General features: G+C 46.9%; 1 protein-coding gene and 1 pseudogene across 1 annotated transcript; one reads left to right on the forward strand and one right to left on the reverse strand.

Moving 5' to 3' along the window:
- Nucleotides 1-2,925: 2,925 nt before the first annotated feature.
- Nucleotides 2,926-4,035, reverse strand: LOC112885222. Its single transcript, XM_025950872.1, has one exon. The coding sequence runs from the start codon at nucleotides 4,033-4,035 to the stop codon at nucleotides 2,926-2,928; it is 1,110 nt and encodes a 369-aa protein (XP_025806657.1).
- Nucleotides 4,036-7,888: 3,853 nt separating this feature from the next.
- On the forward strand, nucleotides 7,889-9,901 carry LOC112885224 (annotated as a pseudogene).
- The last annotated feature ends 3,155 nt before the right edge of the window (nucleotides 9,902-13,056 follow it).

Consider the following 13,056-nt stretch of genomic DNA (forward strand, 5'->3'; position numbering starts at 1 on the left):
AATTGTCACTCAGCACACTTATCATTTGCCGGACATGCAGAAGTCACATCGCAACCTTACATCGCAATAAATTGCAAACGAGATGTACGGGATGATAGTAGACAACCGAGTCAAAGTCTATTATCAGACATATTCAGTAGAAGTACAAGTATACCATCTCGTACGGAAAGGCGTGGAGTGCAAAACAGAATGTGTTAGAGAATAGGTTTGGGACGTTCGAGGCTGCATATGATAATATTTCTCGATTGTTGACTTTCATTTGTCAGAGAAATCCTAAAAGTTATTATGATCTGAAAAGTCTAGACAGAGGATAAGGTCCGCCCTTCATATTGCAGCGGATCTTTTTCAGTTTGGGTCCATACATTAACGCATTCCAACACTGCCGGCCTATCCTGTGCATCGATGGGACCTTTCTCACAGGAAAGTATAGATTGCAAATGCTGATAGCCATTACAGTGGATGGAAACAATCAATTGCTTCCGGATGCTTTTGCTTTTATTGAGAGCGAGAATACAGACAGTTGGTACTGGTTTCTTGAACGGGTTAACCTTGTAGTCATTTAGGATAGAGAAGATGTGTGCCTGCTACATGATCGTCACACCGGCATACTAAGGGCAATACTAGATTTGCAGGAGGGGTGTGTGGAGACCAGAGAGCCGCCCAAGTGGCGTGATGTTCGCAGTAGGTGGTGCATGAGATACATCGGTGCAAACTTTTTCAGACAATTTAAGAACAAGCACCTTATGGATATGTTCAAGAGGCTATGCAAAGGAATTAAATAAACAAAAATTTAACAATCAGTGGCAGAAACTTGATGAACTGACCGGGAAGAAAAGAAGCGAGGACGCAGCAAAAACCAGAACTGCACAGGACGAAACAGAGGCTTTGTGTCCTTTGCCAGCAGATACTGCACATACTCGGAGAAGGTCTGGATCAGCGGTGAAAACCTTTTTTTGAATGGATTGAGAATGAACCGAAAGAGAAGTGGGTGTTGCTTTACGATACCGATGGTGCAAGGTACGGCATAATGACCACCAACTTTGCCGAGGTTTACAATTGAGTGATGCGAGGTGTTCGTGGGCTTCCACTTGTTGCAATTGTGGAATTCATCATCCACGAGTGTACCGATTACTTTAGGGATCGGTTCACTAAAAATCAGGCATACATGCAAACTTCTGCCAGATATTTTGGGAGCATGATGACAGATTATATGACCAAGAAGGCAGCTAGCGCCCAGCTATACCACGAACGGCAATATGGTACACAAGAGCTCAAGTTTGAGGTAGCTCCCAGAGACAGAGCACGACGTGGCATGAGACATCAGACTCCTGTAAAGGAGTGCATCCTCAAGGTTGATTGTACTTGTTGTTACTCATGCATGAGGGCAAAATTGCTGCATATACCTTATTCTCATGTAATGGCTGCTTGTGCAGATATTGAACATCCTGTCGATATATATGTTTCCAATTATTTTAGAAAGGAGACAAGTGCCAGCATCTGGCAGTATGAGATCTATGGGTTCCCGTATGGTTGGAGCGTTTACTGAGGCAGCGAATCCTGTGATCTATAGTCCAGACCCGAGAACAGCTCGGGTTAAGAGAGGGCGCCTTCGGACACGGCGTATTCGTAATGATATGGATGAGTCAGAGCTCCGTACGAGGATACAGCGTTGCAGTGCACGTAACCAGAGTGGACACACGTATAAATGTTGCCCGAACAATGATGTGGGGCCTAATTCTGCTGAAGCTGGCTCTACAGGTGATGCTACGGATGGAAGACCTCCGGTTGCATCAAGGAGTGGTAGACGTCGCCGATCGAGTGCTACTACGATACCAGGCATCGTTTAGTTGTAATTTTATTTGAACGTTGTTTGCTCATGTATAATATTTGCCGCGTTAAGTTTGTATCAGATCTGGATGTGTATTTGTAATTTTAACAGACCATTATGTGTATTTGTAATATTTCCCGCAGTGACTTTTAACAAATCATTATGTGTGTTTGTAATTGTAACTGTGACTTGGCATTTGTATATTTAAACTATTTTTTGTATGATACTATTTTATTTTTAATGGCTCGATGTATCGTGCTATCGTAATATTTAGATTCTACGTTGCAAAACGTTATCGCTTAACCATCTTCATACGAGTTTTAGATATCGTAATCTTATTTGTAAAATTGAACTAAAATTTTTTATGTATACAAAAGAGTATGACGAATAAATCTTGTATTTGAAAAAGTATGAATTTTAAATAGTTTGTAAAATATAAATTCCAACAAAAAATAAGAAAGAGGGCACCTCCTGCCCGTTGAGTGGGCGGGATGTCTCCAGCCCCACGCCTCCCGCCCGTTGATCGGGCGGAAGGTACCTATTTTTCGAAAATTTACGAATCGGCACCCTTTTTTCGAATTTAATTTTTTAACCCTTTTTCAAAAAATATTCTCGGGCTGGTTGCACATTACGATGGATCAAGAATGTACTCCACTCGGTATTCCGTTTTGTTACTACAATCATGATGACGGGATAAAAGTGTCAGAAGTTTTGGTATAACAACAGATCTAGAAATACCGTGGTGTCAGAAACGACTGTCATTTGAGATTAAAAAACAGGAGAGCTGCCACGTGAATGGTTCGCAGTGGTATGTACCGTGTTGATTTTGTAGCGTTATTTGATTTTTTAGACCACCAGAAAAAGGATAAAAACTAACCGAGGAATATTACATACTACATGGCGAAATTTAAGGCGCAGGTGTATAATAACCTTATACTTAAACCCATAATCATGAGAAGTGCACAGATAAACCAAGATACATTTGTGATACAAAAGGAAAAAAAAGCCACACTACTATTTACATATATATATATATATATATATATTGGTTATAAATTCATAAATCATACCAGGAGGAACATTACATGGTATGAAATTTAAGCATTTGGACGGATCCTCTTCCTCCTCTCCGATTCCATGTCGAAGAGCCCATTCGGCAGCAGCTGGTTGCAGAGCTCCATGTAGGTCGAGTAGAGCACCCTGTCCTTGGCGCCGGTGCGGTGCTGGTGGGTGTGCTCGCAGAAGTGCTTGAGCTGCTCCAGGGTGCACACCCCCAGCATCTCGCTGAGCAGCAGGAATACCCAGTTGATCCGGTGCTTGTCCGCCGGGATCACCGGGCGCATGCTGCCCCTCTGCCCGCACCGCTCGCAGTCCGGCAGCGCCGGCTCCTTCCACCTCCGCGGCGCGCGGTCGTCCATGCCCTGGACGTTGCGCGAGATGTAGCCGCGCAGGTCCTCGAACCTGGCCCTGGCGTCGAGCGTCACGAGGCGGAGGTCCTCGCAGCGCTTGCACCGCAGCTCGCCGGTGACGGCCTCGACGCCCCGCCGCGACAGCTCGGCGAGGGAGTGGTGCACGCCCACGCGCTCCGTGGACCACGGGTACGGCGGGACCACGTGGAGGCCGCCCTCGATCTCGATGGTCGCTTTGTCGTCTGCCTGTTTGGCGGCGTGGGCGGAGGCGCCCGCTCCTGAGTGGCCGGTGGTGGCGCTCGAGCGGCGGCGACCAGAGCGCGAACGCTTCGCGGGGCGCTTCGTTGGCGCTGCAGGAGTGCCGTCGCCGTCGCCATGCCCATGCACCGCCGGGGCGGGGACGATTGCATTGCCGTCGCAGGGAAACACCATCGCCATCCGAGTCGGCGCAGGGACACTCGCTGCTGGGAAGGCGCCGCTGCCTTCAACCACTAGGGCATCGAAGCGCGGCGGCGGGTAGTGGAACGCCGCCGCCGCGGCGGAAGGCGCGGCCAGCAGATCCGCGGGCCGCACGGGTGCCGCCGCGGCCACCATCGGTGTCGTCACCACCGGCGAGCGGAGGCTGCCGGCATCGGCCTTCGCCCTCGCCGCGGGGGCCTTGGCGCTGTAGATGTCGCCAAGCGACAGCGAGAGGAGGGTGTCGTCGTCGCCCTTCGCCTCGCCGACGCCGCCGCCGCCGCCGCCGCCAGTGTTCTTCCGCGGCGGCTCTACCGCGTAGTAGTGTTTGGACCAAGGCATGACTGGCCGAGTACTAGGTCTCAGGCTCTCGGCAGTGGTAGTGGCCGGGTCGTCTGGAACGAATGGATAGCATCTGCCGCGACGGCGGCCGGGGCTGCCTTTCAAGGAAGCGGGACGCGGGCGCGGACTTCGGGAGCCGGGACGCGGAGACGCATGCCGTGCGGGTTCGTTGAGATATGAATGCTGGCGCGGAATTCGAATCTTTTTTTTTCCAACGGAGCTCGTTTCGTTTGAACAGAAAGCAGGAGGAAAAATCGGCAGAAAGCTGGGGCTTCCATCCACCTCCGACCTCCCCGGCGCGTTCGCCCGGGTTGCGTCTCCGCGCGTTCCTGGTGCCTGGCATGCACGCGGGTCTGACGGCGCCTTGGGCTAAGGTCATGCATGGCTTTGTCCTTCAGAGATTGGGCCGTTGGGGAGACTGGCCGGCATACAACTATGGTGGTGGATGCATGTGTGCATTCAGGGAGCCTCTTTAGGGTCACAGCGGCCTCCAGCGCTCTGTTCGGGATAAATTTTTAAAGGATCTAGGGATCAATAATTTATATTGGATATATACAGCAGCAGATTATGCATAAAGGATGGAAGCTTGTATTTATTACATGCGCACTAGTTTTACATATCTGCATGGCTGCATGCTTGTATATTCTCCTATGTATCATTTACTAGTTTGGATATTAGTATTACTCCATTCAAGCGTTGAACAATTAGTATCAGTTAATCATCAGTTTTGTCTGCTCCAGATTCGAGCCTTGCTCCCTTCTAAGTGCAATGTGGGGAGGCTCCTATCTCGTTTTTTATCAGTTTTGTCTACATCTCTACTGTAATTCAGATTTGCTTCTTTATTTTTTTTCTTGCTTCTAAAGTTTAAACCTCAAGAGCTGCTTCCCTAAAAATCACCTATTTCCTAGTTTGTATAGTTTTTATTAAGAGCGGTCAATACTAGGCAAAAGTTATGGTATATTATAGCAATCGGCCCCTTTAGATTAACCGCCGGCTCCGCTACTGCATGTGTGTGAACTGAAACGAGCAGCAGCAGGTCGGGAAGCTAGCACGCGTGTTGTCAATTCCCACCATTACCAAGGCGGTGGTGTTTCATTGCAGCACTGTCCACTTCTTTACCCCACGCGGCAGAGGTCAACAGGACCCTCATTTACATGGTCAAAGGGTTGTAGTAGTAGTTTTTTTGCGTAAACACCTCGGGTAATAAGAAGGTAAATTGTACTCACCATACAACAACTTATATGATTATATCGTTTTAGTCCAACAAGTTGCAAAATACTCCCTCCAGACCTATTTGTTAGGCACGTGAAGGTTAAGGGGGTGTTTGGATGGTTACCTAAGGCGCCACAGCCTAACCTTAGGCGTGCCACACCACGTTAGGCAAACGTTTGGACACCCTACTAACGTTAGCGCGCCACAGATTGTTAGGCACGCCCCCACCAGCTCGCCATAGCGAAATCACGCCACGGTGCGGCGCTCGATTTGGCCGCCGCACCCTCTGGATCGCGCCACACTCGCCTCCAAACTCCCGTCCGCGCCGCCAGGTCCTCCTCCCCGCCGCCCCCTCCTCCCCCCACCCCCCTCCCCCGGCGAACGGCCGCCGCCGGGCCTCCGCCTGCCGCGCCCCCCTGAGCAGAGCCCGCGCCCCCCTCCGTCCGTCGCGCCCCCCTCCGCCCGCCGCCCCCCTCCGTCCGTCGCGCCCCCCTCCGCCCGCCGCCCCCCTCCGTCCGTCGCGCCCCCCTCCGCCCGCCGCCCCCCTCCGTCCGCCGCGCCCCCCTCCTCCCGCCGTGCCCCCCTGAGCAGAGCCCGCGCCCCCCTCTGCCCGTCGCGCCCCCCTCCGTCCGTCGCGCCCCCCTCCGCCCGCCGCCCCCTCCGCCCGCCGCGCCCCCCTCCGTCCGCCGTGCCCCCCTGAGCAGAGCCCGCGCCCCCCTCTGCCCGTCGCGCCCCCCTCCGCCCGCCACGCCCCTCCGCCCGTCGTGCCCCCCTGAGCAGAGCCCGCGCCGCCCTCCGTCCGTCGCGCCCCCTCCGCCCGCCACCCCCCCTCCGCCCGTCGCGCCCCCCTCCGCTCGCCGCGCCCCCCTGAGCAGAGCCCGCCGCCCCCCTCCGCCAGTCGCGCCCCCCTCCACCCGCCGCGCCCCTCCGCCCGTCGTGCCCCCCTGAGCAGAGCCGCGCCCCCCTCCGTCCGTCGCGGCCCCCACCGCCGGCCGCGCCCCCTCCGCCCGCCCCCCCTCCGCCCGCAGCGCCCCTCCGCCCGTCGCGCCCCCTGAGCAGAGCCCGCGCCCCCCTCCCTGGCCCGCCCCCTCCTCTGCTTTTGTCTAACACCCCCTCCCCCCCCCCCCGCCCCCCAAATTGATCAAGATAGTGCCTTTGTCTACCCCCCGGCCAATTGATCATCTGCTTTGTTGCATATGTCTAACCCCCCCTCCCAATTGAAAATTTCCTGCAATTTTCTAACCCCCCCAATTGATCATTTCCTGCACACAAGTAACATTTTTATTCCTTTCTGCAGGTGTTTTTTCAGCGAGAACAGTCATCTTCTCCTTTAATTTAAGGTATAACTATCTTCTAGATTTTTCTTGTGTCATATGTGTTGTATGCATTCTAAAATAGTTATTAAATCTTTATAGATGGGTGCAATGGAGGATTATCTTGAGTATTATTATTATGATTATAGCATTCAAAGAAGAAGGTTGCTTATTTGCATAGCCATCTGTGTTTGCATGTTGTGGTACAAGTTACAAGAACATAGGTTGATGAGGAGGCCCAAATACGGTTCTTTATTAGAAAGAGATTTGGAAAGAGAAAAGAGGTTAAACCGTTTATATAATGGAACTGAAGCCAACTGTATTAGTGAGTTGCGCATGCATAAAGTTGTTTTTCACCGGTTATGTGGTCATTTAAGATCCCGTGGATTGTTAGAGGATAGTATCAATGTGTCAATTGAGGAACAAGTAGCTATGTTCTTAAAATTTGTTGGTCACAGATGGACAAATAGATCAGTTGGCTTTGAGTTCTTATGCTCCGGAGAGACTGTTAGTAGATATTTTAATGCTGTTTTGGATGCTTTATGTGTATTGTCTCGTGATATTATTGTCATGAGAACTACGGAAACACATCCAAAGATATCCACCAGCCCGGAAAGATTTTACCCATACTTTGAGGTAATATATATATATATAATGCAATGAATTTATTTTTTTATTAATTTGTAATAATCACTAACAGGAGCACTTTTTTCATTTGTGTTAGAAATGTGTAGGAGCATTGGATGGCACACATATACCAGCATCGGTTCCTATATATATGCAAGATAGGTTTAGGGGTAGAAAGCACTATCCAACACAAAATATCTTAGCTGCCGTAGATTTTGACCTTAAGTTTACATATGTGCTGGCTGGATGGGAAGGATCAGCTCATGATTCATTTGTGCTCCAAGATGCATTGTCATGGCCATCAGGCTTAAAAATTCCAGAAGGTATAAGTCAAGTCATTAATATACCGTGTTTTAGCTTCCAAAATTAATAGCTAATTGTAGTTCAATCTAATTGTAGGTCACTACTTTTTAGCCGATGCTGGTTATGCTGCTAGACCTGGCATATTACCTCCATATCGAGGTGTCCGGTACCACCTTAAGGAGTTTAAGGGTACTAGACGACCGGAGAATCCAAGAGAATTGTTCAACTTTCGCCACTCCTCTCTTAGGATAATGATTGAGCGGGCATTTGGCACACTCAAAAATAGATTTAAGATACTTATAAGTCAACCATTCTTCCCTTTAAAAACACAAGTCAAGATAGTTTTGTCATGCTGCACTTTGCATAACTTTATAATTGATGATGGATCTAATATTTATGTTTATGATGATGCGACATGGTTTCAAACTCTTCCAAGAAGCAATCGTTCACATGGGGATATTAATAGGGACAACCAGCAATGGGCAATCCTACATGATCAGTTAGCTCAGCAAATGTGGGATGAGTGGGACCAAAATTGATGCTTGTGCTGCTGTTTTGAGATATTAGTTTAAGTGTATTGTATGGCTTTATGAAGACCTTATTTAATTATTTAGAGATATTATTATGTGGCTGTTTTGGGATCCTATTTAAGATATTTGTGTTGCTGTTTTGAGATACTGTGTAAGTTTATTGTATGGCTGTTTTGAGATCCTATTTAATTGAATTGTGTTGCTGTTTAATTGTATTACAAGGCTGTTTTAACATCATATTTAATTGTATTATGTGGCTGTTTTGAGACATTGATATAAATTGATCTTGAGTACAGATATGGTCAAGGGGAAGGAAAAGGATGAAGGTGATGGCACCACTCGAGAGAGGACCATTCTATGGGATGAGGATCAAACTAAATATATGGTCGGTTGGTTCATTGACTACATAAAGGAGCAGCATGCTGGTTTCAAAATAAAAAAATAGCATCACTTCAAATGTTCAGAAGCATTGAATAGGCAGTTCAATATGGGGGTAACTGCTACTCAGGTTGAGAGGCATTTCAGACATTACAAGGAAAATTGGAGTTTATTAGAACAGCATTAAGCAAGAGTGGTAACACATTTGACACCTCAAGATCTATGGTTATCATATCTGAATCAGAGAAGGCTAACCTACAGGTATTCTCTTTTTCCAATCTTTGTTGTTAGTATGTTGCTAAATGAATGGAATATTGTTTATTAACAAATAGCATATTACTGTATGCAGCAGGGCAAGAAGGCTCCTGTCCAAGCCCATCAAATTCTTCAATGAAATGCAAGAACTATTCCTTAATAGCAGTGCTGATGGTTCTCTTGCTATGGATGCCAACACTTGTCTCAATGAGACACAAGCTGATGAAGATAATGATTATGATGATGACATATGAATGAGTTGTCTAGCTATGCTCCGCCTGAAGATAATCTAGGTGATGATTCCGACACTTTACCTTCTCCTATAAGTGGCCAGCCCAGCATGGCATCCCAAGTGGCTGAGCAAAGCTCATGTAGCTCGGGAGTCAAGCGTCTAAGAAGTGAGGGAAAAGCACAGAAGAGAGATGTGAGACCAAGGAGCCGCATATCTAGGGTAGGAGATGCAATCACAACTGCTTTAGTGGAACTTCAAAATGAAATCAAGAAGCCACCACCACCTCCACCTTCTATGCGCAACTCTGATGATATATTATGGCAAAGACTTGAGAATATGATTTTAACTACTGACCAAAAGCTGATGGTAGGAACATTTCTAGCATCCAAAGAACAAAGGGGATGCGTAGCTTCTTATCAGGCTCATCCGAGGTAACATTCCAGTCATGGATTTTCAAGTTTCTTAGCGATTCGGGGATGTGAATTGGCTATGTATGGTCGCAGGCTATTTTGTTTAAGTACTCAGGTAATATATGTTCTATTAGCCATTATTGTGGATATTATTTGCACTTTACAAAGCTGACATTTGCACTTGTACTAGGCTCATCGAGTACTCAGTCGAAGGTGGATGGTGTCAATGGAGGCCGCTTCTTTTGCACTTTGTAGGCTGCTCCACTCTTTTGTTACCGAATGAGCGCTTCTTTTGATGGCTGATGAAGATTGACGGTCTTTTCTGCTTCAAGTATCTTTTTCCTGCGAAAGGTAGCTAGGTACTTAAGTTATAAAGAACTTTTAAGTGTTCTGATATTCCTTGAGAGGTTCCGAGAGGTATTGGTACCTCTTGCCATCTAATGTCAATTAATGATGTAGAGGTGTCATGGATTTAAGGTGCTGAAGGTAAATTTGTAACATACAAGACATGGTCTGCATGATCATATCTTTTGTTAGCTTCAATCCTTCCAGCTGTTCAGGCACTCTACTATTTTACTGGTGCCTCAATCATTGTCTGCTCAATGAGTGCAAACTTCCTTAGCACTTTTGTTGGCAGCATTGTTCGTTTGATCTCCAACAAAATAGGTCCTTGACTTGTGTATGTAACGAATGAGACCTTTGCTCACCGGTGATTTGACACCGTAGGTTCTCAAATAGTATAATTTAGTGCAATCTGTGTAGTTTGCTGAACAGATGAGAAATTTTGATAAAGGTGACTGGTTAAGGTAGATCATTGTATTTTACCTAGCAATAATGAATGGAGTTTTTAATGTCTTGGTCTACTATATGATTGATTAGATGGATAATATTTTTGTGCCTCAGTGCATGGCTATTTTGGCACCTTTTCAACAAAAAGGAAAAATAAGCAAAAGGCTGCAAGTGCATGTCCATTTGGTTTGCCGGGATTTGTGCTCTTACGTGCCAAATTGCCCACAAAATTGTTTGGCGCGATCGAAGTTAGGCAGTGAAACAAATAGCTACCACATATGTAATGATTTGCCTAACTTGAGTTGTGGTAGCAATCCAAACGGCTGCCACATTTTTTCCACATACGCCTAACGTTAGGCGTGGCAGCGAACCAAACACAGAGCTAAGGAGAAGCAGCTTAGCACGTCACATGTGTGGCAACCTGCTAACTTTAGACTGCGGCGCCTTAGGCGCCGTTCCAAACAGACCCTAAATCTAAAGACCAAGACGTCATCATGGTGGCATAATTAACCACCAGATCCCGTGCTTGCCCCACCATACGATTGGCTGCGCGCATGCTCGCGGTGAATCGTTTAGCGAATGCCTTGCGCTGATTGACAGTTACCGTATCATAAAACCAGATGACGCTTCGTTTTTTACTCCCCTTGTGATGGCCTGCCTTGGTACGGATGGAGCACTCTATATCATGGCCCAAATGAAAAACGGAAATACGTCTTAAAAAAAAAGGTCTGGAGGAAGTATACAAATGGGTGCATGAATTTGTCAAACTTGTGCATGTACGGTCATATACTCATATGTGCACCACCAAGCATATTTTGCTACGTTAATGTAACTTAGGTGACAAGTACTAATTTTGAGAATATGAAGGATAAAAGGCAAATTTATCAAACACAGATTTCAGATGGATCAACATGGAGACATATCAGGACACTATACAAAAATTTATGTGACATGTATCATCATGTAGTGCATGATAAGGACTAGAACATTATGTCATTGTAGCTTCCTGAAAAACACTTTCTAAACTCAATTATTACACATGGAGTGTCATGGAAACGTCATGTCAGAGTATGCTAGCTCATCATTCCAAGCAAAGTTCAATCCAGTTTGCCACAAACGAAACTAAACTAGCCTACGTACTATACTGTATGCATCTGCAGCCTTAAAGAACCATAAAATATAGAAATTTGGTGAGATTATGTTAATTATTATGGATGGTAGAAAAATACACTCAGCGGTGTACATATGACCGGACATGCATAAGTTTGATAAGTTCAAATATCCATATGCATGTTTTGCAATTTATTAGGATAAAGTGGTATAAATGTACAAGTTGTTGTATGGTAGGTACAAAATTACTGAAGAACCTAGCTACCCGGCGGCCGGAGCAGGAGAATCGGGGGAGACGGGACGACGGCCGGAGCGTTCGCACTTCTGTTGGTTCAGCCGCCGCCACGGAGAGGGAACATGGCCCGCTTGGTGCGCGGCCCAGTCACGTACACGGGCTGACGACAGGCCGAGCCCACGAAGAGGTGCCACATCCGTTCTGTGCCCTATTTTCCTTCTCCAGAAAAACGACCAAAACTTCTGACTTTCATCATCACGATGCTGCCACCAAGTGGACATGGGGGATTCCTGAATCCTGAAGTACGTACACCAAGTGGATGGCGGTTTTGCATCCCTACCGTGAGCTCTGTCTCTGATCTCGACAAAAAATGCCGGTCTCGCCGACCATGTAGTTTAAAAGGAATAGCCTGTTTGAAACGGGGCCAGTTCGTACTAATCTAAGTTATCTCTGAACTAAACAAAGCTTCGTGCAGACTCGCTAGTTTCAGGCTGGAGCGTTGAGGAGATGCCGAACTGACTTTTACGTACTAGCAGTCACTTCTTTCATGGCCATAATGTCTGGCATGTGTGAGAGAGGGAGAGCATGATTTACCCAAATCGTTGCAACTCTGTCCTTGAAGCTCTGTTCAATTAGACCGGGGTCCAGTGCAGTTGCAAAAGCGGTTGCTGGATCTCAACCGTTCAAAGACAGTTTCAATATGTATTTCATTCGTGGTCCAGAGCTTGCTGCTCACTGTACATAGTTGTACTATTAGCATATTACCAAATTGTTGCAAAAGATTTTCACGGCTCACCTTTTTTTTTAATTTAAGTCTGCACATATTATCATTGGCAACAGTGACTTGATGTTTATTATCTACAATATGTTCTTCTTAAGGAAAAAAATGTGAGAAATCGGCTTCCTCTTACTCTAAAAAAAATGTGAGGAATCTGTATGCTCACTACTTGTTGAAAAGAGAAACGGTAGCACCTGAAAACTAGGAAGCATGTGCTCAGATAATGCTGTTGCCTGAAATCATCCACTGCGAAGCATGCCATTTTTCAGAGTTTGTGCGGGGAACAGCTTCCTTTCCCACAAAAGGATCAATTATCAATATGCTAGAAAAGAAAACTTGACCCAAAGACAAAATCCTGGATCTGCATTGTTGGCATTTTTCAGAGTACGGCACGCAGCATTGCAAAGCTACTTTTGTTAGCTATTTTTCAGACAAGTGTATGAACAAACTGAACGAGAAAGCCAGAAAGGTAGGACACAAGTTTTTTTTTTCTTTCAGTTTTGCATTTCTCATAGAGCAAACACACAAAAAGATACATGCCAACATTTCGCGGTACATCCTTGCCATTGTCGGACTTAGGAGTAGAAAGTAACAACAAACCCAGCAAAGTTAAAGATGATACGGATACATATCTGAAGGACCCTATGTACCTGGGGTACATCAAGGAACCAACCGACAGAACCAAACAAAGTAGTCAATGGCCAGGAAGAACCGCAAAGGCATCAGTGGATCAGTCATGGTAGAAGAGAAGCATGATGACGCACTCCCGGATGATGCAGAGCCTGGCCACCTGCTTCCTCAGCACCCTGCCGAGTCCCCCTCCTCCTCCCCTGCGCTTCCCCTGGCCAC

Source organism: Panicum hallii, chromosome 3 (assembly GCF_002211085.1).
Source record: "Panicum hallii strain FIL2 chromosome 3, PHallii_v3.1, whole genome shotgun sequence".
Taxonomy (NCBI): Eukaryota; Viridiplantae; Streptophyta; class Magnoliopsida; order Poales; family Poaceae; genus Panicum; species Panicum hallii.

Excerpts from the sequence above, each read along its gene's own strand:
- LOC112885222 (XM_025950872.1), bottom strand. The coding sequence starts at position 4,035 with ATGCCTTGGTCCAAACACTACTACGCGGTAGAGCCGCCGCGGAAGAAC.